The following is a 25,000-nucleotide window of genomic DNA, read 5'->3' as shown; positions in this document are numbered from 1 at the left end:
TAGACTAAAGTCTATAATTGCTTCAATTTCCTTTCGTCTATAGACGGTCTATAGACTCGCTATAGACTAAGGTCTATAGCTGCCTCAATTTCCTTTTGTCTATAGACTGTCTATAGACTAAAGTCTATAACTGCTTCAGTTTCCTTTCGTCTATAGACGGTCTATAGACTCGCTATAGACTAAGGTCTATAGCTGCCTCAATTTTCTTTTGTCTATAGACTCTCTATAGACTAAAGTCTATAACTGCTTCAATTTTCTTTCGTCTATAGACGGTCTATAGACTAAGGTCTATAGCTGCCACAATATCCTTTCGTCTATAGACGGTCTATAGACTCTCTATAGACCAAGGTCTATAGCTGCTTCAATTTCCTTTGTCTATAGACGGTCTATAGACTCTTTATAGACTACAGTCTACAACTACCTCAATTTCCTTTCGTCTATAGACTGTCCACTATAGATAGTCTACTGCCTATAGACCAGTCTATAACAATCGTAATTTTATGTAACAATGTTCGATACACTGACTTTCGACTAAGTCCAGAACAATGTCAATTCATTTTTGCACTGCATGTTGAGGGGACCTGCATCTAGTGACCGCAACTATGTCGGGAGTCGCCCACCACCTTCGCTATTACGGGAATTAAAAAGTATTGCGTGAGGCCATTACAACACCCTCCTGTATATTGCTTTCAGGAGCATTGACAAGCTCCTTTTCGTTATACCGTCACATATATTGTCAATACAGTTAGATATTAATGCTAACAAGTAAGCCGAGGAAAGGCAGCCGTTCTTGAAGTAAGCCCGCAAACTGTACTACATCGAACGAATACGCTGTCCCTTAAAGGAATCGCTCTACACAATTCCATTCCATCTTTCGATCGTTACTGTCCAACGCGCTGAAATCAGAACCATTTCATCAAAGGTTCTACATTTCTCTTTTAAACGTACTGAAAATAAAGGGGGAAATACGGGTGTGAGAATTCAAGGAAGCGCCCATGCCTTAGAAACACTTTAGATTAATCTCAAAGAGCCTGGTCTTCTGTGCGATTAACATCTGCCATTTCTACCTTTGCAGTTTGTATTCACGTGAATAAGTGCTGCAACGCAACAATCACAAAGCCAGTATTTTTTCGTTCCTACCCTTGCACCTGTTGCTTCGGAGCCGATGACACGCTGATGTGGCGCATATCAGTTTTCTAAAGACGAACACATGCAAAAAAGACGTTATGCTATGCAACCTTATAATTATTATTTGAGAATTGTACAACATACTATTCGGTGGGAGATGCGGCGCGTATACCGACAAGAAGTTAGATTTCGGTTCTGTTTTCACGAAAACAATAAGATTTTTAGAGGGTAAGCGAAGAATTTAAGCTTATAAACCAATTGCCTTCTGTGGTCTTGGATATCAGATCAAGCTGCACACGGCAAGAGTGCGAGCGATAAAGATACGACCGTGAAATGGGTTTCAGTTTCACGTTTTACCCATTTTACCGCGAGACGGCGGAAAATCATTCGGGCTGCAAACAACCCTGTGCGTGGCTGCATCAATGACGTTGGTGTGTTTTTCGCGGATTACGTTTTCTTCAAAATCCAGCTTCATCGTCCGCTTACGGTAAGTCTACACGTTTATATTTTATTAACTTGGTCTCCTAAACCACTCTAAGCAGAGCTGTGTGTGCAGAACAGATTATGTGCGCAGTTACAAACGTCCTATCTTCGTTTCTAAGGCGGAAGCCATCGGGTTCTCGACTAATGCCGCTTATCTCTGTCCCGCTGTCTTTACTAACGCGCGGAAAGGCAGTCTGTGCGATGCCCTTGATGATAAGCCGCTCCTCGCGAGCTGTCTACTAGATTTTTCGTGTTTCAAGGTAGATGCGCGGCCAGAAATGTCGTTTAGCCTGTGAATGACGGCCGAAATGGAACTGTGTGTTAGTTAGCGCCGTGTGAGCTCAATTCACTTTGCACCTCCGAAAACGTGCTTACATACAGTCTCGTTCAGTGGTGGATTACATTTATTTTCTTATCTTTGTGTTATCGCCTCTCTGAACCGTGGAGTGCTGTTCTTTTTGAGGTGTGCATTGCTTGCTACGTATGGACGCTCGCTCGGTGCGCGTCGTGGACGCCGACGTTTCAGCAAAGGTGTCTTGTAACGCTATAGACTGGAGCGCGAGACGTTTGTCAAAGTTGTATTCAAGCGGCGCTGGAGGAATGCTTATAGTGTGATGGGTGAATAAAATTCGTTGCCGGCGCGAATGGCCGTCGTGCTCAAACACCGCGAAGAACCCACGAGCGCCATCCCATCTCCCCTTCGTTGCACACGTATGGATTCGTCCGTGTCTGTCATCAGAGCCGTTGGCCGCCGCCGCTGGCTTGCGGGCACTTCATTTTGAAAGCTGGGTAAAGGTCGGCTCGACAAGAGGTGGCTTACATTTCGTTCCGAGTGGTTCGTTCATGAATCCCGCTCACGCGTGCACAGATTTCTAGAATACCATTTGCGCGAGAGGCAAAGTATGTGTTTCTGATTTCAGACTGCTACGTTACGAAAGCGCCGATGTGACTCGCCGCTTATTTGCGCCTAAAATTAAATTAAGCTCTCGTGTTATTATAGCTGCGCCTGTTGAAGGCGTTAATTGTTTCATTGAAATACTTCCTACTTTGAGCACGTTCAATGCTTTCGCTGATTTTTCTAGCAGCGTTGGGCTAGGCTGCCTCCATGCAAGAAACACACCTCTTTACTGCGCTGTTGGAGCTGCACTTGAAGGAAAAACTAAGTGAATTTCAAGCGGTATTTTATCGTGACAGTAATTTGCTGTCTCAACCTCGCGACTGCTTTTGAAACGGCGCAGCTGCAGCCTCTGTGTGCTGTATTAGTTTTCTGAAAAATGAGCGCGGCATGGAAGCGCTGCAACCCGCTTGTTTCTAAGAGCGCGCGCACATGTACGAGTATGCTGTTCCATCTCTGTGCTTCAAGTTATAGGCGCAAATCTGTGGTGAACTGGTTGCTTCTGCCTGCTGGTTTTGTATGCTTGTGCTCGTTTGAGTATCGGCTTACGTATACACTCGGCCAAATCTTTAACTGGCTTTGGTGTTGGATCGCTAAATTCACCGGTGCCTGTTGGCTACACTGCTGGCATATTCATGTTGTAATTTGATGCGTGAGATGGCATTTCATAGTTTCTTTTTGTTAATATAATGTTTGAGTGGAGTACTTGCATGTTTAGATCAATGTTATCAAATATTCATCGTCTGCCGCTTCGAAGAGCCGAAACAAGCGGAATACGCAGCAATGGTTATGGTGGCGCATTTGCACTAATCTGGGTAAACGGCTTGTCCGCCATGAAAGGAGTGGTACTTTACCCAGAGGATGAGGCCATATGGACAATATCCATTGCTGCGTAGGCCGCTTCTTTCAGCTGTTCGTAGTGGCAGACGAATGTTTCTGATAACGTTGATCTAAACACGCAAGTACTGCACTCAAACATTATATGAACAAAAAGGAACCACGAAATGACATTTCACTCGTTAAATTACAGCATGAATATGCCAGCAGTGTAGCCGAAAGGCACCTTTTTTACAAGGTGCATTTAGCGATGCAACACCCGAGCCAGTTAAAAATTTGGCCGGGTGTACCAGGCTTAATTCACGCAGGGTATTCTGAAGCGCTTCTTCTATAGCGGTTATAAGAATAAATGCTGCAATATTCTCCTTTTTGGATCCCTCTGTAAGATGCACTGAATCTGTATTTTATGGAGGTGGCATTCTTAACAGCTCCTTGCGAGTCAATGCAGATATGTGGCACAATTGTTCGAAGTCTTCTGTTACAAATAGTGTAAAAGGATTGCCATAAAGAGATCAGTATTGGCTCTAACATTATTGCCATACAGAAATCAATATCAGTACTGGATTCAGAGTAGAGTGCTCCAGGGATTAGGGGTCTTTGTTACAATGTTTTCTGACACTTATAATCTGTCGTGTATTTATTGAAATGATTGAGCCGGCGTGATAGCTCAGTGGCTATCATGTTCGTATGGTGACCTGAAAGATGCAGGTTCGATTCCGGCCTAGGCGGTCGCATTTTAATAGAGGCAACATGCTAAAGGCCTGTGTACTCTGCACAGGTGACCGAAATTATTCCCCAGCCTTTCACTTTAGCGTCTCGTAGCCTGTGTCGCCTTGGTCTTTGAACCCCATAAAACCAAACCAAAAGATCAAGATTGCCTTTCTAGAATGCATAGCCAGGATATGCCTTGCATTTATAAAGCACATGTGTAGAGATGGAATGGGAATTTTTTTTTCAGTTCCTCTTATATTATTTTTTTTCCTTTGTGCTGTACAGGTGAACATGCCCGGATGATTTACTGCAGACAACAGGCCACAAGAATGCTTCTGAGGAAACTAGCCGGACTGTTACTTTCAACTTTTATGTTACTGTGGTGCATTCTTATGGTGCATGTATTGCATATTCTCAGCCTGGATAGCTTGGAAATAAAGTAAATTTGTAAGTATATTGATTGTTTCATGTGTGAACTTTGTCTGGTGACCTTTTTCAACGGTTGTAGACTGTCTGTCTATAGGCAGTCTATAGATAATGGTCTACTAATAGTTTAGTAGACAGAGGTCTATAGACAAAGGTCTATAGCACTGCCAGGCCACACACCTATGGAATGTCTATAGACAGTCTATAGACATATGTCTACTGGACCAGTAGACTTTTGTCTGTAGACTGTCTATAGAAAGTAATCTACAGGAAGTCGATGGCCATAAGTCTATAGGTCGTCTATAGTCCGTCTATAGACAAGTGTCTATAGACGGTCTATAGAGAGCTCTATAGGAAATGTATGACCATAAGTCTATAGATCGTCTATAGACTGTCTATAGACCTGTGTCTATAGACTACCTATAGACCTATAGACTTTCAGTAGACATTTGTCTATAGACTGTCTATAGACAAAAGTCTACTAAAAGTGTATGGCCATAAATCTATAGACTGTCTATAGACCAGTCTAAAGGATTTGTCTATAGACAGTCTATAGACTTCATAGACTAAAGTCTATAGACAGTCTATGGACTGTCTATAGAAATTTTCATAAGGGTTCTGCGGTGGCAGTTCTGGAATTTCGGTAGTTAATCGTGCTGTTTATCCACGATGTGCCCTGCATGACTAGCTGACAGTTATCAACTGATATTAAAAGCTGCAAGTCGTGTACGTTCTTGCGTGCAGCGCAGCCAGCCAGTTTTGCTGCCGAGTTGAGGCAGCTCGGTTATATCACGGCGCAGAAGAATTCTGCTGCAAACTTCATGCACAATACGCGCTTCACAAAGATAAGTGGTCGTTGACGCATTCAACAACGTACAAATATGTTACGGATCACTAACAGTTCAGGCCGGGTACCTCACGGCGCACCGTGACACTGCGCGAGCTGGCCTGAAACGACCGCAAACATGGCGCGCCTGCCGCGACGACGCTCGCGCCGTCTGGTAGCGCGGCCTCAGTGAATACCTCCTATAGCCGCAGCTCTTTCATTTTTTCTGTTGGAGTGAAACATTGCGTCTGCATCTTTTACGCACCGTTCGAGTCCTTTTTTTCTGCATCCTAATCTACACTAAGGTCGTAACTGTGCATAGTTAAAGTGGATTCCTCGTATTGTAAGCATCCAAAGCTGAAAGCGATGTAGAAGCCAGAAGGAGAACAACGACACGTTTCTTTCTCTTCTTGTCCACCTTCTTTTCCTCAGATTCTTTGCGATGTAAAATAATTACATATCAGCAATTGCACTTAGTGATTCGTTGAGAATTTTTTTCTGTAATGAAAGATTTTTGCTTACAAATACCAGGCCTTATACCCGCGACTATTTTTATTCTATAAATCTCAGCCGTCATTCAAAACACATTAATCTGGTTATAAAAATGCATTTTCCATGTCCCCTTGTATTTTGCCTTTAAGCTTTGTCATGGACTCCTAATATAAAACTTCCAACCTCCCTTTGGTTTACCTTTAACCTTCAAATGAGCCCTTCCGCATGCACTTTTTGTACCTGAAGTGGTTGCCTTTCCCGCCGTGTCCTGTCAGGGGTTTATTGCGTTCCATGAAAAAATAGGTACAAGGCAATGACAAATCGCTTCTTTTTCTTGCATTAGGTTGAAAACAATGCATCGTAGTTGCTATTGGTTGCCACTTAAATTGCGTTCTAATGGCATGCAGTGTGGCTGTAGCGTAGGCAATCACCTCGAACACCATTGCTGGTCATCTCGTAACGGTCCCCTTTAACTGGCCCCTCAGAAAATACCTCTCCGCATTCTCGAGCTGAATTAGGTGCGTGCATCTTTCAGCTTTCAGTAAGAGGCGGAACAGGCTGCCAGTATGAGACCGATCATGTCGCCTTGCAAACTAGCAATGTTTGCGCATTATGAGCAATTAAACGACTAAAGGTGCGAAACTGATTTGTTTACTCCTGCGAAGTAAAATAAAGCAGGACGTTGAGATCAGACGACTAAAGCAAGATTTTATGTCCCATCTCGCACCCTCTGGCTAAGCTTTGCAGTTCAGAAAACTGTATGACATGGCACCGAGCTAAAGCTCCAAGCGTGTATCATAGCTACCACTGCTTGAAATACCGGAAGCAGTGACTTTGCATGAGCGTTTTCCACAAAGTAAGACACACTAAACGATGCAGGATGTAAAGATGAAGATTTATCTTTAACGGTGCAAGAGTATCTTGTCTAAAAAGCGACATTGCTTATGTGTTCGTTTTTCACGAAGTTCAGTAAAAGAGGAATTTACCTAAGCAAGTCAGGCCACCGAGGCCGAACACCAGGCCAGGGTCAGAGCTTGTAACGCCTAATATGTTTTGCATAGCCGAAGGCATTGGAAGTCGAATCCCGTTGTCCCCTACATTTGAGGGAGATGCTCAACCTCCGTGCGACCGCTGTGGTCCAACTAGGCAGAACGAGGTGCTGATCGTCCGGCGTAACATTTTTCGCGCTTTTCGCTTGGATGAAACCTTGAGAAGTCGCGAAGAGTCGCACTTCAATGCCGGAATAATAGATAGGCCAAGGGCGGCGTATACGCAGTTGATCCTGATGGACGAACCGTCAACGGGAATTGACCCGGAGAACCGCGGCGAGATCTGGGACCTGCTGCTGGACCTTCGCCAGTCGTGCGCCCTGGTGCTAACCACGCACGACATGCAAGAGGCTGACGTTCTCGCCGACCGTCTCGTGATGATCGCGTACGGCCGCGTGCTTTGCTCCGGGTCGCCGGCTTTCCTCAGGAGGAACTTCGGTACGGACGTCTTACTCCGTTGCCGTGTTCAATTCCATAACTAGCCCAATGGCCCCCTGTGTTTAAGCTCATTTTGACAGCCACTCATGGAACCTGGAGTCAAGTTTCACAGGTTCTTTATCTTCCTTCTTTGCACCAGGGGCGCCCCGCCAGAGGCGGTTTCTTTAACTGAAGACTGAAGCGTTCCTTCGCACCAGGGGTGCCCCGTCAGAGACGCTCTCGTGATTAGTAGAGACGCAGGGATAAAAAAGGCAATAACTGAAGATTTATATACAAATATTTACAGAATATACAAGTTAGACACAACGGCAAAAAGAGACAAACAACCAAACGGCGGAACTGGCTAATACTAGGGGAGGCCCCTACTCGGCGTAGCCGAAGATGCGTTGTATCTCACCTTAGCACAGAACCCCCGCTTCCGGCTCCGGGGCCCGGTTTTAAAGCCCTAAAGGCCCGGCCCGCATTTCGTAGCTTCCAATCATGTTGTGCTCTTAACATGATTGGTTCTTCAAGGGCATGGCCAGCCCTCCGGCTTCAACAAGGTAAACCACTCACTCTACCACTAAATAACAATAAAAACAAACACAAATACACGTTCGTGCCAGCACGTGCGCGAAACGGTACCGCGGGGCAGGGAACACCCGTAGTTCCCGGCGCGTTCGCGAGCGGCCGCGTTCCAAGGAAGGAGACGCTTCGCTTTGAGCGCTCCCAGCCGCGTTCCGATGGCCCCGCGTACACTAATGATCCCTTACACGCCCTTCCCAAGATTCTACAAAGGGCTCAAATGGCGCTTTTAGAATTACAAACAAAAGGGATCGGTGTCTGACACGAAACTACCCTTCGGGTGACATAACATAAACAAAACGTACACATTCAAATGCGCGTTTCACACCTGTAAATCCAGCGCATTCACCGAAGTCCAAGCTGTCGCGCTGCGACCAGTTGCACCAACAAAACCAAAAACAAAAAAATGTACACGGGCACCAACACAACATTAAGAAAATGCACACTTAAATACACACAGCGGCATGTCTGCCGTGCGCCGTACACAGCGTCCAAGTTGGTGCGTTGCCCCCAGTTCACCACCTCCAAGTGGACACCCTCGTCCTGCTCGCGAACGAGCACACACACACACACAGACACTCGCAACTTGAGCGTTCAGTAGCACTAGCACGACGTCCGTAAGTGGCCACGTGAGCCTCCTTAGTCGCACCGAGCGTCCCTGTGTGCGTTTCGAGCCACCACGCGTCTCAATCGATACGATCAACGCCCAATGGCTACTACGCTCATTAGGCCGGTGCCACAGCGGGGCAAGAATTCAAAAATTGCTGCCCTCCAGGATCAAAAACAACGTCCTGATCCTCGATGGGTCCAAATCTCTGACCACACGACGCACCTGAGGGCCTGCTCTCTCTGGCGCGCCGGTACCAACTGCGTGCTGCGTAAGGAGCATAGCCCTTGCCCCGTCTAACCATACCAATGCGGCCATTCCCGCTACGCTTGATTTGGCGACCTGCACCACGGAACGCAATGTTCCACGTACCGACTTTCAACATGAAAGCCGCGCACCTGCCTCCTGGCACTTCGCCTCGCTTAAAGCCATTTGCCTCGTTCCTGCTCGAGCAAACACTGACGTTGCCGTTCTCTGCTTGATAGGCATTTGCCGGCTTAGTGGCATCGTCTAACTCCGAGGCTCCATGAGCTCCCTCGCAGTCACTTGACCCGAGCTTGCCTTGCGGCAAGTCGCCACTCATTTCCGGGTCCTCAAATGACCTGGCCGGACACACACCGGGTGCGTTCGACAACTGCGCGGCGCTCTGCCCGGTCGGCCCAGCGGGCCCACCTCCGCTCTCTGCCTCGTATCTAGGGCTGTTGTCACCAGGAACGCTACGGGGGACTTCATGCCCTATGGCCGACACAGTGTGTGTTTGCAGCAACGCCAGATTTTCACCGGTTACTAGCTCCGTGTCGGAGGTCACAATCTTAGTCATAGAGCCTGCAGGAATTACATCACTCTCCTGCTTGGTTTCGGACAACTTGGTCTCGACTGGCCCTAGACCATCAGAATTGGGCTGCTCTTTTTCTTTGCTAGCCGCCCGCAGTGGCGAAGCTGTGATCCCTTCAGAAATCTCGTTTTCGCTCTCTGCGGCATTTCCCAACAAAGAGGCGTCCGCGCATATCGGCTCATTACCTACAGCGACCTGGCTGCTCTTTCCTCCACCTGTGCTTGAGCAGCATAAGTCTTTGTCTTCCAGCACAGGCGGCCTCACCTCTCGGGACTCGGAGCAGTTCTCCCTGGCTGATTCACTGGCTCTTCTGCTCTCCTTGATCTTAGAGATCTCGAGCTCTACCTGCTGGCGTCTTGCTTCTATAACCTTCAAGACATACTTTACATCCCGAGGATCTTCCTCGCGAAGCACCGCCTTTCTACCATTTACTTTCAAGAGTTGAGCCTGAAGGTCCCCTAAGCGCGCCTTCACTAACTCAACCTGGTACCTCACATCGAGTGAGGGCCGGCATGGATAACTCTCCATACCGCCGTCTGCACCCCTCAACTGTCCTACCGGCTCGAACACATGCACAGGGACGTGAACAATGCGACGAAGGAAACTCACAGTTTCGATGCGTCGATCCGCATTGCCAGCTCCTTGGCGTCGCAGTCCACCGCCACTTTCACCGGACGCTGCGATGAGCTATCGCACGCCGCTGGTCCTGTGCACGTTGTCGTCACTTGCTGCGACCCGCCAGTGACTGTCGAGTTCTCGACGCGCTGCTTCCCTTCACCGGACGCAGTCTCGCGTCGCTGGACTACTGCCGTGGTCCTTGCATACTTGCCGCCGTCTCTCTGCAGGTCCGTTCTCGAACGCTGCTGTTGCCTGATCGTCACCTTTCTCCCTGTCTTCAATCTTGTTCCTGCACCGTCTTCCGATGGCCGCAGGATCCTGTCGACTGCGCCAGTAAAGTTTCACAGGTTCTTTATCTTCCTTCTTTGCACCAGGGGTGCCCCGCCAGAGGCGGTTTCTTTAACTGAAGACTGAAGCGTTCCTTCGCGCCAGGGGTGCCCCGTCAGAGACGCTCTCGTGATTAGTAGAGACGCAGGGATAAAAAAGGCAATAACTGAAGATTTATATACAAATATTTACAGAATATACAAGTTAGACACAACGGCAAAAAGAGGCAAACAACCAAACGGCGGAACTGGCTAATACTAGGGGAGGCCCCTACTCGGCGTAGCCGAAGATGCGTTGCATCTCACCTTAGCACAGAACCCCCGCTTCCGGCTCCGGGGCCCGGTTTTAAAGCCCTAAAGGCCCGGCCCGCATTTCGTAGCTTCCAATCATGTTGTGCTCTTAACATGATTGGTTCTTCAAGGGCATGGCCAGCCCTCCGGCTTCAACAAGGTAAACCACTCTCTCTACCACTAAATAACAATAAAAACAAACACAAATACACGTTCGTGCCAGCACGTGCGCGAAACGGTACCGCGGGGCGGGGAACACCCGTAGTTCCCGGCGCGTTCGCGAGCGGCCGCGTTCCAAGGAAGGAGACGCTTCGCTCTGAGCGCTCCCAGCCGCGTTCCGATGGCCCCGCGTACACTAATGATCCCTTACACCTGGTTTGAGCTGCTGCCATGATTTTGTGTCGGCTGTGAACTCAACACGCGATTAACAGACACAAACACCAGTAACGTGGCACACATGAGAGCCGGCTACGAAGTAAAATTTTATTTCAGAGCAAGGCGTTTAATGCGGCAAAAGGAATGGTTGGAAAACGCGGTATAGGTTCGCGGTCGCATTTAATCGCTGTAGTCACGTCAAACATAACCTGAAATTTTATTTTGGGTTAATACCATTAATACAAAGCTTGGAATTCCTCAGCGGGCAACATCCGTTCATTATCATTATAGAAGAATTCTTACTAGCCTGTTCCTAATGCTATACAACTGCTTTAACCTCTTTGTATTGTTGTCTCTTTTTATTCACCACACTCCCGCAATATCCTCGCGGATTCCACGTAATGTGAAAAGTGCTGCTGCTGCGCGATCGCCGGGAATCGGTGTAGTCACGTCAAAGTCGAAAATATTAAAAAAGAAAAGAGCAAACCGAGACGAAAAAATTAAATTGAAACCAGCATTCTAGACAATCATGCCATAAAAGTAATAGGTAAAAACTATTAAATCTTGGCCAAAGGTTGCGGGCCAAATCAATAAAACCCAGGAGAAAACATGGTAAATTTAATACATAAGAGACCAAAGTACATACGGCCGAAGAAAACAGAAAGGAAAATACTTCAGGGGATAAAAACAGGCCATAAAGGGGCTGGGTGCAAGCTAATAAACAAGAAACCAGTGATTCAAACACCATGAACAGGCAGGTAGAAAAGACTATGCATTGGCCGCCGCACTCTGGAGTTCCAGCTCGTTCTGATGCGCTTATACATTGATCATCGGCACGATGAATCTCGAGTGGTTCTATGATTTGCCTGGATTACCTATCTCGTTCTTTGCCACTAATGACGCAGCTGATATTGAACAGTGTGTAACTACCTCGTCTCTGCCACTAATGACGCAATTGAAAATCAACAGTGCAACTCTGACTTCTGCTTGTTTGTCTCTGTTCCTCGAGCTTTTACTTTTCCGGAGCCCTTCACTACGACGTCCCTCATAGCCTGAGTCGCTTTGGGACTTTAGATCACTATAAACCATAAACCTTTTTCCTTTTGTTACGCGGTTTCCTATTAGCCCGGCACCTCGTATTTGGTCTACATCTTAAATCGGTGCACGGGCGCAGTTATCTTGAGTACGCAATACACACATTTTCCTTGCAATACGTGCTGCTGCTGCTAATTTATAGGCACCAAAACATTGACTGCCTTGTTTAATTACCACTAATACAATTAATTAGCTTAGTGCAGTGCAGATGCTGCCATTATAACCAGCCAGTGTTCTAAAAGAGCTGCTGTTATCTCAAAGGTGTTTTGCAACACATTTTGCTGCAATGCGGGTTTTTCTTCGAGTGAATTATCGATGACGCAGTGATACAGATGCAGAAAGAACCACAGAAATGTGTGCATATGAACAGTAGTTAGTCAATTAAGATATTTCAAAATACTAGCAAACAAAATAATGTCTCGAACTAGGTTTTCTTAGGTCTTCTATTTGCCATTCCACTCCCGAAAGGCGTGAATTTAGGTGGCCAATCGAAGCAGCCCGCGCACCGCCTCGCCCATGCAAGTTGCAGAAGTAGACGCCTGATTGCCATTTTCGGTGGCTCGTTTTTTCACAAGCTGACGTCGTTCTTTGCATTTTCAGGACAGCGCTGTGAGCGGATCGGTGGTAGGGACGCTTCCCTGTCGCGTTCATGGCGCTCCGTTGATTTTTCAGCGTAGAAAGAGAGACTGTGCAAAGCAGCAACGGCCTGCTCGATGACTTCTTTTCATGATTGTTTGTGATGCGAGAACAGGCGTTGTTTTTCTTCTCACGAAGGTTGTACGCAAAAGAGTAAGAGCTACGAGAGCGAGGAGCAGGTTTCTATAACTAAGTTGTTTTAACGCTTTGCAAGTCGTCCACACTGGTCCGGACGCTGTCGCTTCACGCTCTCAGCTCCCACTCCACTGCGAACGAGTTGGGAGTTACGGGCGACGCGCTTTTTGAGGGACTCGAAACATGTAGCAGGATGTTTGTAAGTAAGGCAAACCAATCGAACACAGTGATTGATGGCGCTTCTACAGGTGTACTTTGCCTCAGTGTATTTGCGATGGTCTTTGCGCGGCACATTCCTTCTGTTAAGCTTATGTCAAATGCAACATCATAATTTACTATAATCTAAGTAATTTACCAAATGTGTGCTAATACTACCAGTATTTCTCCAGTCACTGTGCTCAGCTACTGCCAAACCACTTCCGCTGTGGAGCGAGTCCATCACTGCACGGAACTTGGTCTGTTTTATGGTTTATGGGTTTTAAGGTCCCTGTAAGGGATCGGTAGTGTGCGTGGGGTCATCGGAACGCGGCTGGAGGCGCTCAAAGCGAAGCGTCTCCTATTTGGAACGCGGCCGCTCGCGAACGCGCCGGGAAGTACGGGTGTCCCCCCCCCCGCCCCACGGTACCGATTCGCGCACGTGCTGGCACAAATGTGTATTTGTTTTTACTTTAATTTTGCAATGGAAAGGGCGTTTTGCCCTACGGAAGCTGGAGGGCTGGCCATGCTCTCGGTAAACCAATCGTGTGAGCAGTGTAACATGATTGGGTGTTACCAAATGTGGGCCGGGCCTTTAGGTCTTTAAAACCGGGCCCCGGGGCCGGAAGTGGGGTTCTGCGCTAAGGTGAGATGCTACGCATCGTCGGCTACGCCGAGTAGGGGCCTCCCCTAGTGTTAGCCAGTTCCACCCCTTTTGTTTGTCTTTTTGCCGTTGTATCTAACTTGTATATTCTGTAAATATTTGTATATAAATCTTCAGTTATTGCCTTTTTTTATCCCTGCATCTCAACTCATCGTAAGACCGTCCCTGACGGGGCACCCCTGGTGCGAAGAAATAAGCTTCAGTCTTCGAGTTAAACCAACCGTCTCTGGCGGGGCACCTCTGGCGCAAAGAAGAAGAAGAAGAACCTGTGAAACTTTACTGGCGCAGTCGACAGGATCCTGCGGCCATCGGAAGACGGCGCAGGAAGAAGATTGAAGGCAGGGAGAAAGGCGACGATCAGGCAACAGCAGCGTTCGAGAAAGGACCTGCGGAGAGACGGCGGTAAGGATGCAAGGACCACGGCAGTAGTCCAGCGACGCGGGACTGCATACGGTCCAGAAAAGCAGCGCGTCGATAACTTGACGGTCACCGGCAGCGGACCAGCGGCGTGCGACAGCTCATCGCAGCGTCCGGGGAAAGTGGTGCTGGACTCCGACGCCAAGGAACTGGCAATGCGGATCGACGCATCGAAACTGTGAGTTTCCTTCGTCGCATTGTTCACGTCCCTGTTCATGTGTTCGAGCCGGTAGGACAGTTGAGGGGTAGAGACGGAGGTATGCAGAGTTATCCATGCCGGCCCTCACTCGATGTGAGGTACCAGGTTGAGTTAGCGAAGGCGCGCTTAGCGGACCTTCAGGCTCAACTTGCGAAAGTAAATGGCGGAAAGGCGCTGCTTCGCGAGGAAGAACCTCGGGATGTTAAGTATGTCTTGAAGGTAATAGAATCAAGACGCCAGCAGGTAGAGCTCGAGATCTCTAAGATCAAGGAGAGTAGAAGAGCCAGTGAATCAGCCAGGGAGAACTGCTCCGAGTCCCGAGAGGTGAGGCCGCCTGTGCTGGAAGACAAAGTAGTAGTAGTAGTAGTAAAAGACTTTTAATCAACCATAATTTACAGGCCGAGCATTTCGACCGCCTGGGCGACCAGAAGCCGCTGTTCTTCTTCCCCTTCAGCGCCAAGCCAGTCGAGCCAGGTGGTGATGGATAGAGAGGGTGGGGGGAAGGAACCCGACTGCTGAGCAGCCGGGCAATAGAATAGGCAATGGGCCAGGTCCGCATAGATACAGGGGCAGTTGGGACAGGAAGGGTCCGATCGATAGCGATAGAGGAAGAGGCGGGACGGGGTGATAACTGCATTCATCTGAATGTGCCGAAGAAGGCGAGACTCCGGCACCGTGAGTGATGGATGAGGGGGAGGGTAAAGGCGTTTGTCGAGGCGGAGCTCAAGGTAGACCTCTTTTATGGTGCGGCGAAGGGTGAGTCTCCCACCGTCCTCCGAGGGCTTGGGCCAGGGGATCAACGGTGCCCGGAAAAGTGTGTCGCGGGCGAGCTGATGGGCCAGCTCATTGCCGTCAATCCCTGAATGCCCAGGGACCCAGCGGAGGAAAACGATGGAAGGCTGCAGTGCGGAGACCGCTCGTTCGACCTCCTGTTGGAGAGAAGGGGTCAGGGTGCGTTTCTGTATGTGGTGTATAGCGGCTTGTGAGTCCGAATAGACTGTGTACTCTTGGAGAGAGGGAAGGAGGGAAAATGACTGGAGGGCATGCGCAATGGCGAGGACCTCGAGGGACAATGCGTCTGGAGGGTGTAGATACGGCCCGCTGGTGTGGGTTTCAGGAGCAGGGAGGTGTGGATGGTACAGGGCGTAGCCGCAGGAACCTCGAGGAGCCACGAAGGAGGCATCCGTGTAAGCTACACCCTGGGTATCAAAGAGAGGGGAATGGTGCTGTGCGGCCGCATGACGACGTCCGGCGTGCAGGACGGGGGACATGTTGGTCGGGAGGGGAAGGATACGAAGATTGGGGGCGGGGGTGGGAATAGGAGAGGTAAACGGGGAGATTGGAATGGGCGAGATACCCGCTTGAGTCAATAACCACTGACCCTGACGGGTAAGGGAAAGCCGGGCAAGCTGCGAGTCACGATGGAGACTGAGAAGAGAACGAAGAGGATGGAAGAGGCCTGTGGCAAAGAGCTTAGTGGTAGAGGTAGTGATAGGAAGGTTGAGAGCTGCCTTGTAGAGGCCCACAAGAGCAGTCTCGAGAGCGTTAAGTTGAGTCTGAGTGAAGGAAGCGTAGGGTGCAAAGTACAAGACCTTGTTGAGGGCCAGCGCGTGGGCAACTCGGCACGCGTGAGCCTCGTGGAGACCTGAGCGTCGAGTGACCACGCGCCGCAGGAGGTGAGTTACAGAGTGGCAGGTGGTGACAGCGCGGTGAAGGGATTGCACATTCTTAGCCGCATGCAAAGGGAAGCCAAGAACTTTGCACTGTGTGACGACAGGAATGGGAGAGCCAGAAAGGTGGAGAGAGACGAAGTGGTTGTGTGAGCGCTGGTAGGAGGAATGGCTGAGAAGGAGAAGCTCGGATTTCTCAGGAGCAGGAGAGAGGCCAGCGGTGGTGAGAAAGTAGTCGATGAGATCTAGGCCACGTTGCAGGGTGTCCTGTACGTGACCGGGAGAGCCAGATGAACACCAGAGAGTGATGTCATCGGCGTAAAATATATGATGCAGGTCGGGAATTTCAGCTAGCTGGGAGGCGAGAGGGGCCATAGCAAGATTGAAAAGGGTAGGAGAGAGAACCGCACCTTGAGGAGTGCCTCGGGTGAGGTTGTGGGGGTCGGACAGATAGGTGTCGACTCGAAAGCGAGCGACACGTTTAGAGAGGAATGAGCGGATATAACAGTACATGCGGGAGCCACAGTCTAGGGAGGCGAGTTGGGAAAGGATGTGGTCGTGGCAAACACCGTCGAAGGCTTTGCGAACATCGACGGTCACAAGTGCGTGAATTTGAGTGGGGGTAGGTGACAGAAACGTGTGCTGGAGAACCAGAAACATGTCCTGTGCACAGACGTGGCGTCGGAAGCCGATGAGAGAATGAGGGAAGAACTCCCTCGTCTCGAGAAAATTAGAGAGGCGAGTCAGGGCCATTCGCTCAAGGGTCTTACCAACACATGATGTCAGGGAGATTGGGCGGAGGTTAGAGAGAGAGGGAGGCTTGCCCGGCTTTGGAATCATAGAAATGAGGGAGGAGGTCCAGGAGCTGGGCAGGCAGCCGCTGTCCCATGCATCATTGTAGGTTTTAAGGAGGAATTCTTTGGCGCAGTCAGGAAGGTTGCGAAGTGTGGTGTATGTAATGGCATCCTCACCGGGAGCCGAGCGTGTAGCATTAGCAGCCAGAGCCGATTCGAGCTCCCGGAGAGTGAAGGATTGGTCCAGATCGGGGTTAGGTCCACCGCAGTACACCGGGTAGGAGGGTGCCAGAGGGGGCGGGAGATAGAGAGAGGCGAGCTGATCAAAAACATCGGAGGGAGTTCCTTGAGTGAGGGCTTTAGCTAGAGTGGGAGCAAGGGCAGGCTTAGTGCCAAGGAGGGATTTGAAGAGAGACCATGTGGATCGCGAGTGCAATGCAGAGTCAAGACGGTCACAAAGAGCACTCCAACGAGAGTGCTCGAGGGAGGCGCAGTGGGCGACGATCTCGGCCCGCAAAGCAGTGATCCGGGAGGAAAGTTGGGCATTGTGTGGTTGGGAGCGAAAGGAGCGTTGAAGACGTTTATTATGCTTATTATGCTTATTAGGATTATGCTTGTCATGCACAGGTCAGGAAAACAGCAGTGAGGACGCTGAAAGCAATCAGCCGGCATGCGGGAAAGCATCTTTGTTAGGAAAGGCCGCCAAAGGTTCAGCAAGTGAAAACGGGATTCCTGAAAGACGCGGAAATATCACATCTTTTGCGCCACTGCGGGCGGCTAGCAAAGAACAGGAGCAGCCCAATTCTCATGATCTAAAGCCAATCGAGACCAAGGTGTCCGATAACAAACAGGACAGCGGTGGAATTCCTGCAGGCTCTATGACTAAGATTGTGACCTCTGACACGGAGCTAGTAACAGGTGAAAATATGGCGTTGCTGGAACGGCACAATGTGTCGGTCATAGGGCATGAAGGGCCTCGTAGCCTTATTGATAGCAATAGCCTTTCATCCGAGGCTGAGAGCGGAGGTGGGCATGCTGGGCCGACCCGGCAGAGCGCCGCGCAGTTGTCGAACGCACCCAATGTATGTCCGATCAAGTCATCAGAGGACAGGGAAATGTGTGGCGACTTGCCAGAAGGCGAATTCAGGACTAATGACTGCGAGGGGGCTCATGCAGCTTCAAACAATGCCACGAAGCCGGCGAGCACCGATCAAGCACGGAGCGGCAATTTAAAGGTTTGCCCATACAGTAAAGGTGAAAATGGCTGAAAGCGAGGCGAAGTAGCAGGAGGCGAGGGCGTGGCTTTCAAATTGAAAGTCGGTGCGAGGAACAGTACGTTCCGGGCTGCAGTACGTCAAATTAGATGTAGCAAAGCCGGCCGCACTGTTACAGTTGGACTGGGCAAGGGATATGTTCCTTACGCAGCACGCGGTCCTTACTGGCGCGCCGACGAGAGCTTGCCCTTAGGGGAGTCGCATGGTCCAGTTTTGGACCTATAGAAGATCAGGACGTTTTCGATCCTGGAGGGCAGCAACTTTTTAGTTATCGCCCCGCTGTGGCACCAGCTTAACGAGCCGAGTGGCAGCTAGGCACTGATCGTGTCGATTGAGACACGTGTTGGCTCGAACGCACACAGGGACACTCGGTGCGACTAAGGAGGCTCACGTGGCCGCTTACGGACCCCATATAAGTGCCAATGAACGCTCCTGTTGCGAGTGTGTGTGTGCATGTGTGCTTATTCGCGAGAACGAGTGGGTGCATGCAGGTGCAACTGGTCGCAGCGCGACAACTTGGACTTCAGTAAAGGCGCTGTATTTGATTGTGTGAAACGCGTACTTGAATGTGTGCATTTCGCTTGTTTTGTTGGTGCGCGTGTGCATTTTGCGTCAGGTTTTGTTTGCCTGTGATGACACGATATGTGACTGCTGTAGGTACGTCGCCCTCGCGGCGATTTCATGAGTTGGACCGATCCCTTGTTGCTGTAATTCTAAAAGCGGCATTTGAGCCCTTTGTAGAATCTTGGGAAGGGCGTGTAAGGGATCGGTAGTGTGCGCGGGGTCATCGGAACGCGGCTGGAGGCGCTCAAAGCGAAGCGTCTCCTATTTGGAACGCGGCCGCTCGCGAACGCGCCGGGAAGTACGGGTGTCCCCCCCGCCCCACGGTACCGATTCGCGCACGTGCTGGCACGAATGTGTATTTGTTTTTACTTTAATTTTGCAATGGAAAGGGCGTTTTGCCCTACAGAAGCTGGAGGGCTGGCCATACTCTCGGTAAACCAATCGTGTGAGCAGTGTAACATGATTGGGTGTTACCAAATGTGGGCCGGGCCTTTAGGTCTTTAAAACCGGGCCCCGGAGCTGGAAGCGGTGTTCTGCGCTAAGGTGAGATGCTACGCATCTTCGGCTACGCAGAGTAGGGGCCTCCCCTTGTATTAGCCAGTTCCGCCTATTGGGTGTTTGTCTTTTTGCCGTTGTATCTAACTTGTACATCCTGTAAATATCTGTATATAAATTTTCAGTTATTCCCTTTTTATCCCTGCATCTCAACTCACCACAAGACCGTCTCTGACGGGGCACCCCTGGTGCGAAGAAATAAGCTTGTCTTCGAGTTACCAACCGTCTCTGGCGGGGAACCTCTGGTGCAAAGAAGAAGAAGAAGAACCTGTGAAACTTTACTGTCCCAAAGCAACTCAGGCTGTGAGGGACGCCGTAGTGAAGGGCTCTGGAAATTTTGGCCACCTGGCGTTCTTAACGTGCACTGACAACGTACGCAGTACACGGGCCTCTAGCATTTCGCCTCCATCAAAATGAGACCGCCGCGGCCGGAATCGAACCCGCGTCTTTCGGGTCAGCTGCCGAGCGCCATAACCGCTCAGCCACCGCGGTGGCTTGGTTTCTCAGCATAATGAATCAAAATCTATTTTCTGTCCGACCCTGAAAGACACCCAAAGCAACAAACAAGAAAAACACATGTGCACAGATTGTGTTTTGGGGTGCATTTAAAATATTTGGAGGGGCAATATTTTTGAGAAAAGTGGCCGCCTTATCCAGAGATTTATGTGCTCTTAGTTTCCTTCGAAATGTTCGTGAGTGAGCGCTTGCTAGGTGTTAAGTACAGTCGTGGCTATGTAAAGCCTGACAGGAGTTTGATGATCCGTCTCGCCGTTTCACTGCTTATGCCCGGTGCTGGGCCACCTGAACAGGCCCCGGCTACCAGCTGTCCATCAGCAAGAGCCCGGAGCCTTTCGACAGGACTGCGGTAATGAACGTCATCAAGGACACGGCGCCTGCAGCGATGATGAAGGAAGAGCGCGAAGACGAAGTGGACATAGACCTCAACGTGGTGGGCACGGAGGGCTTCGAAGCAATGTTCGCCAAGCTCGAGCGGGGTTCCCGGGCGATGGGCATCAGCACTATCTCCGTCATGGCCACCAGCATGGAAGAGCTCTTCCTGAGGTACGCTCGACCTTCACATTAGAGCATTGAGAGAAAGAAAAAAGTTTGCCTTTTACAGCGAAGGCTGCTAAGCTTTTCGTTTTCGAGTTCGCGGCGTTGGCGTTGTATCACTAGGAGTGTGTGAGGAGGAAAGAGCAGAGAGAGAAAACACGTACGGTGTGTCACGCCGATTCGTCGGAACAGACTCGCCATTGGTGACGTCATAGAGAGAGAGAGAACAGTGCAGCTCGTGACGTTGTTTGGTTTTCCTCCTCACCTGTTTCCCTTTTGCATCTGTCACGCCTGGCGCCCGCGTTATATTGATGTATCAGTGAGCGCGTGATACCGCAATAAAGAAAAAAATGACCGTGCGTGACACATGAATAATTTACGGCCCCGTCAGAAGCCTCTAACACACCGATTCTTATCAGCTTTTCGCTTCCAACCAAACTCTCGCTGAACTTAGTACTGCCACAAAGGTAAACGACCGGTAAATATTTATACATCAAGCACGCCTTGCATTTGAAAGTTTTGTGACATTTATTCGTTTTCTAAATTAAGGACAATAATTCATGCCACGCAATTCATACTCAAATAGTGCACGCAGACAGCAGGCGTGATTAATGGGTAGAGATTACAAATAATATGCACGAACGGGTGTTCTCCATGTCACACATGTATGACCACACATGTATGACATTTAATTGTAAGCAGATATCTTGCTTATCCGCGTGCCTATCGTAAGCACTCGCTAAGAGGTGAAAGGCGTTGCTTCACGGAGGAACTGTTCATTACAGTCCACAAAATGTCATAAAAGTCGCGACGAGCCATTGGGCAGCTATTCAAAATATAGATTCAAGTTTTCTGGCCCTTAGGAGGTCGCAGCTTATATTTTCAAGCACTGTATGACTGCAACCACTGTTCTTTCTTTTCCGCCATGTCACAGGATCAACCTTCAAGAGCTTTCTGTGAAGGAGAAGTACGCCTTCGAAAACGAAGGTCAGGATCTTCACTTTCGTTTATTTTCTCGTGCAACTACCCTGACAGAAAATTTGTACACAGCAAGGAGTGATGCGAGGTTACCTGCATGCAGTTCAGCCTTTTTGGAGTAACAAACACTGGGGACAAAAAGCTGAGGTACCGACGCATCATAATGGCTCTGACCTTGTTGGCTCAGAACACTGTTTAACCTATGAGTGTGACGGGGCAGTTCTTCTGGTGTAATGCTTGAATTTTGGTATCCTTTTACCAATATAAGAGTTTATTATTAGCTTGTATTTTTTATTGATTGATTTTTGTTCTCAAGCCCTGAAGCATTATAAAGGGAAGCAGTTTATAAATATAAATAGGTTGTGTACAGGGTGGGTAGGGTCTTATTTATATAATTCTAGCTGTTAATTGATGATGGCAGCCGTAAGTCAGGGAACAAAGATCCAGTTCTTTGCTGTCTGTGGATTGTGATACAGGAGCACATTGATGGTTAATGCTGCCGCCATACTTTCACCACACATAACGATATTTTTTCATATATTTCTTTTTAATGTTTTCAATTCAATGAGAATTTGCGCCATGTTCAAAATATCTGGTGCTATCTTCTATTTTTCAATAGTGCTCATACAGAGGTGAGCCTGCTAGAGTGCACGAAATGTCCACTGCGAAGCAAACAAATCAAAATTTTTGAGCAGGTACTGGGTTTCAAAAACAGTGCCTGCACTCAAGTAAAACCAAGTGATGAAAACCTAATCATCAAGCTCCTAAGTCAGCGACTGTGCGAATCTCAGTGTTCCGCAGCACACAGCCCTAGCTCTCCAAACAAGCCTGCTCTTCTATGAACAGCGTTTGCCAATGGCATTAAGTCCAGGGGGAATTTGCTTCTGGGCCATGCAGCGCCACTTATTATTCATCGCCAGCGTTTCAAATCTCTGACGTCCTCGCCCGTTCGAAGGGATTAACATCCATGCACGGATGCTACAACATCCCAACTACACGGCTTAAAAAAAAACCCTGTGCTCTTTAGTAATGGCAGCGCCTGTCATACGTAGGAATTCTGTTAAACCAAAATTTTTCCGAGGACTCTATAGAATCCGCACGGAGTGACACTAAAAGCGTTTTGTGCTTAAACAGGTTAATTTTCTAAACGACCACTTCACTAATGACAGTACTGAAAAGTTTGCGCAAGTACCCGTAATTGTATGAATCTCCGCCAGAAAAACATTGAATAAATTTTTGCACGTTCTTCATATCCGACAAAAAAAGTCGAGCGCCTTAATACGTGACAGGACTCTTGAAAGCCTTGTTTCGAAATACTGCACACATATCTGTCTCGTTTTTGTCGCGAAATACAGGTCATACTATTATATCAAGACAGTGGGAGACAAAATAGTGGAAAGGCAGGGTGGTTATTCGTCTGCTAACCAACACATGGGGAGGGAGATGAAGTCAGCGAAAGAGAAAAATAAGAGTAATGGAAGATCACTACGGAACGAGTTCATGAGGGGCATTACTCCTTGAGAACACTGGACGAACACAGACTCCTTTGGTTTAGTTTGGTTAACGGAATTTCACGTCCCAAACCGACTCAGGCTATTAGGGGCGCCGTAGTGAAGGGCTGCGGAAATTTCTACCACCTGGGGTTCTTTAACGCGCACCGACATCGCACAGTACACGGGCCTCTTGCCTTTCGCCTCCATCGAAATGCGACCACCGTGGCCGGGACCAAACCCGCGTCTTTCGAGTCAGCAGCTGAGCATCATAACCGCTAAGTCACCGCGGTGGCTCCCGTATCCTTCAAGCATTTGAAGAAAACCTAAAGTAATAACCACTATACCTCAGTAGCTTAGGCGCCATGTGGATAACAGCTGTTTCAAATCATTTTTTCATAAGTTTAACAGTCCGCCCCTGACATTCTGCTGGCACACGGCCATGCAACGAGTGATAAAACGCAAAACTCCTCTGCCTGTTCGTGCTTTTGTACAGGAAATATTAAAGGGGCCCAGAAACACAATCTTAGTTAACTGTTTTGCCTGTTGATTGCATACAGTGAGTTATAATGGTGCTATTAGCGTCGGTAATACCGCGTACATTCCGTTTTTTAATATTTTAATGTCCTCCCAAAAACAACTTCATGGCTCTCATGGTGTCGCCACATAGTGGCGGGTTTTTAGCAGCGGATATGACATCACCTGGCGCGAGCTTGATGATAGGACAAACATTAAATATGCTGCAAATTGTGTGAATAAATAGAGACACATTTTGTCACCTGTCTGCGTTTTATATTAGATCAACAAAAACAATTTGTTTGTCTTAGATAAAAGCCCTGCAAAGCAAGTAAAATAAAAATACACCACCAGGGGCGCTCTGGCATGGAAACAACGCTGCCAGTCTGACAGAGAGCCGGCAACCATGGAGTACAAACTTCCGCGACGTGCTCTGGCTGGCTGTTTTGATTGGTTGCGCCAGGTGCCGTCATTGGGAGAGCGAAATAGGAGTGGGAAGCCCCGCCAAAATCGAGTTGAGGGCAGCGTTTTGTTTGCTTGTATTTTGAAATTTCTTCACTGAATACCTCCCGTTCCTGTGCACCGATTCCTGTAATTCTTTTTAAGTCAGCATCTGTGTGACATAAAGAACCCACCTGAAGTATAGCGGTATTCCCCCAGGCAGTGTTTCGCAGCCCCTTTAAGTGTCATGCGGCCTTCTTACCTGGCCCATCAACGCTCGCATCTGACACGGTGACAACACAAAGCGAACACGTCATGACCAAATACTAATGCGCATGTTTTAGGAGAAAACAAAAGGTGTATTAACTCACCCTTGAACCACACAGTAAATAAGTGGCAAGGGCAGAAGCAAAAGCACGCAGAGAAAGTGCTACTATATGGTGCTGTGGGGCTCGGATCAGTTTCCACCAACTAAGTTCTCTAATATGCAACTTCGCACAGCACACCATCATGCTTGCATTTTCCCGTAGTCGAAATGCGGCCGCTGCGGCGAACATTTGACCCCACAAACTGGTGCTCGCAGAGCGCGACGTGGAGACTGCCAGCTCGCCGGTGGTCAACGAGAGCGGTCTGTGGCGCACGCTGGTGGCGCTGGTCACCAAGCGAGCCTTATGTCTGTCGCGGAGTTGGGCCACGATGGCCTTGCTCTGGGCCGCGCCGTTGGCCGTCTTCTGGGCGCTGCTGCTCTTCGAGAAGTCAGCCATGGGCGCCGCCACGCCGCTCTTCACCGACCGCCTTACGGTGCCCGTGACGCTGGCGAGCGCAGGACTCGACGACCAAGTGCCCGAAGTGAGCGGACCACTTGTGCCCGGGAACATACGTTGTCCTCCTCTCTTCTTCTCTCTCTAATTATTTGCAGCTGTTTCTTCTACGTTCTTCCTATCAGTCTTTAACGGCAAGAGCTATACACGCATCGCCATCGCCGTCCTAGTACACTGCATTTGAAAACCGTGAGACGTAAGAAGCTGGGGACATCGGAAGCACTATGCGGGCGCTCAGCAAAATGTGTCATCGAGGGGCATAATTATAGCTGTTGGGCGTGGGGCAGCTTACAGTCGCCGAGTCGTTTCTTCGAGCCCAGGAGAGAGCGCGTCTAGATAGGCTAGGCGTTTCCTTAACGATGGCAGCTGGCGTGCTTTTATATCCTACTGAAAATGTAGCTAGATTAGCCTGCTTGGGCATGGGCAGATGCAACTAATGCGTTCGAGACGCTGTGGACGTCATTGCCACTGTTCGAAATTCGGGAGTACTTCTCAGAGTCTGCTCTAATACCTGAAATCACTGCAGTGCGAGTTACAGGGAAGTTCCCATGACATTATGATCACTTAGGCAACACCTCCCTGTCATCACCGAACGGATAGTT

General features: G+C 49.0%; 1 protein-coding gene across 1 annotated transcript in view; it reads left to right on the top strand.

Annotated features, from left to right (window-relative positions):
- Window positions 1–25,000, top strand: part of LOC149362513 (phospholipid-transporting ATPase ABCA3-like) — a 66,695-nt gene that overhangs the window by 14,676 nt on the left and 27,019 nt on the right. The window contains exons 7-10 of the mRNA XM_089568320.1: window positions 7,075–7,285; window positions 19,909–20,161; window positions 21,087–21,139; window positions 24,161–24,426. Of these exons, the coding sequence (XP_089424446.1) occupies window positions 7,075–7,285; window positions 19,909–20,161; window positions 21,087–21,139; window positions 24,161–24,426 (783 nt within the window). The remainder of the gene's footprint in view (window positions 1–7,074; window positions 7,286–19,908; window positions 20,162–21,086; window positions 21,140–24,160; window positions 24,427–25,000) is intronic.

Source organism: Amblyomma mixtum, chromosome 2 (genome assembly GCF_055824585.1).
Source record: "Amblyomma mixtum isolate Tamu chromosome 2, ASM5582458v1, whole genome shotgun sequence".
Classification (NCBI taxonomy): domain Eukaryota; kingdom Metazoa; phylum Arthropoda; class Arachnida; order Ixodida; family Ixodidae; genus Amblyomma; species Amblyomma mixtum.
Note: the sequence above shows the minus strand (reverse complement) of the source record. Positions and strands in the feature narration are given on the sequence as shown.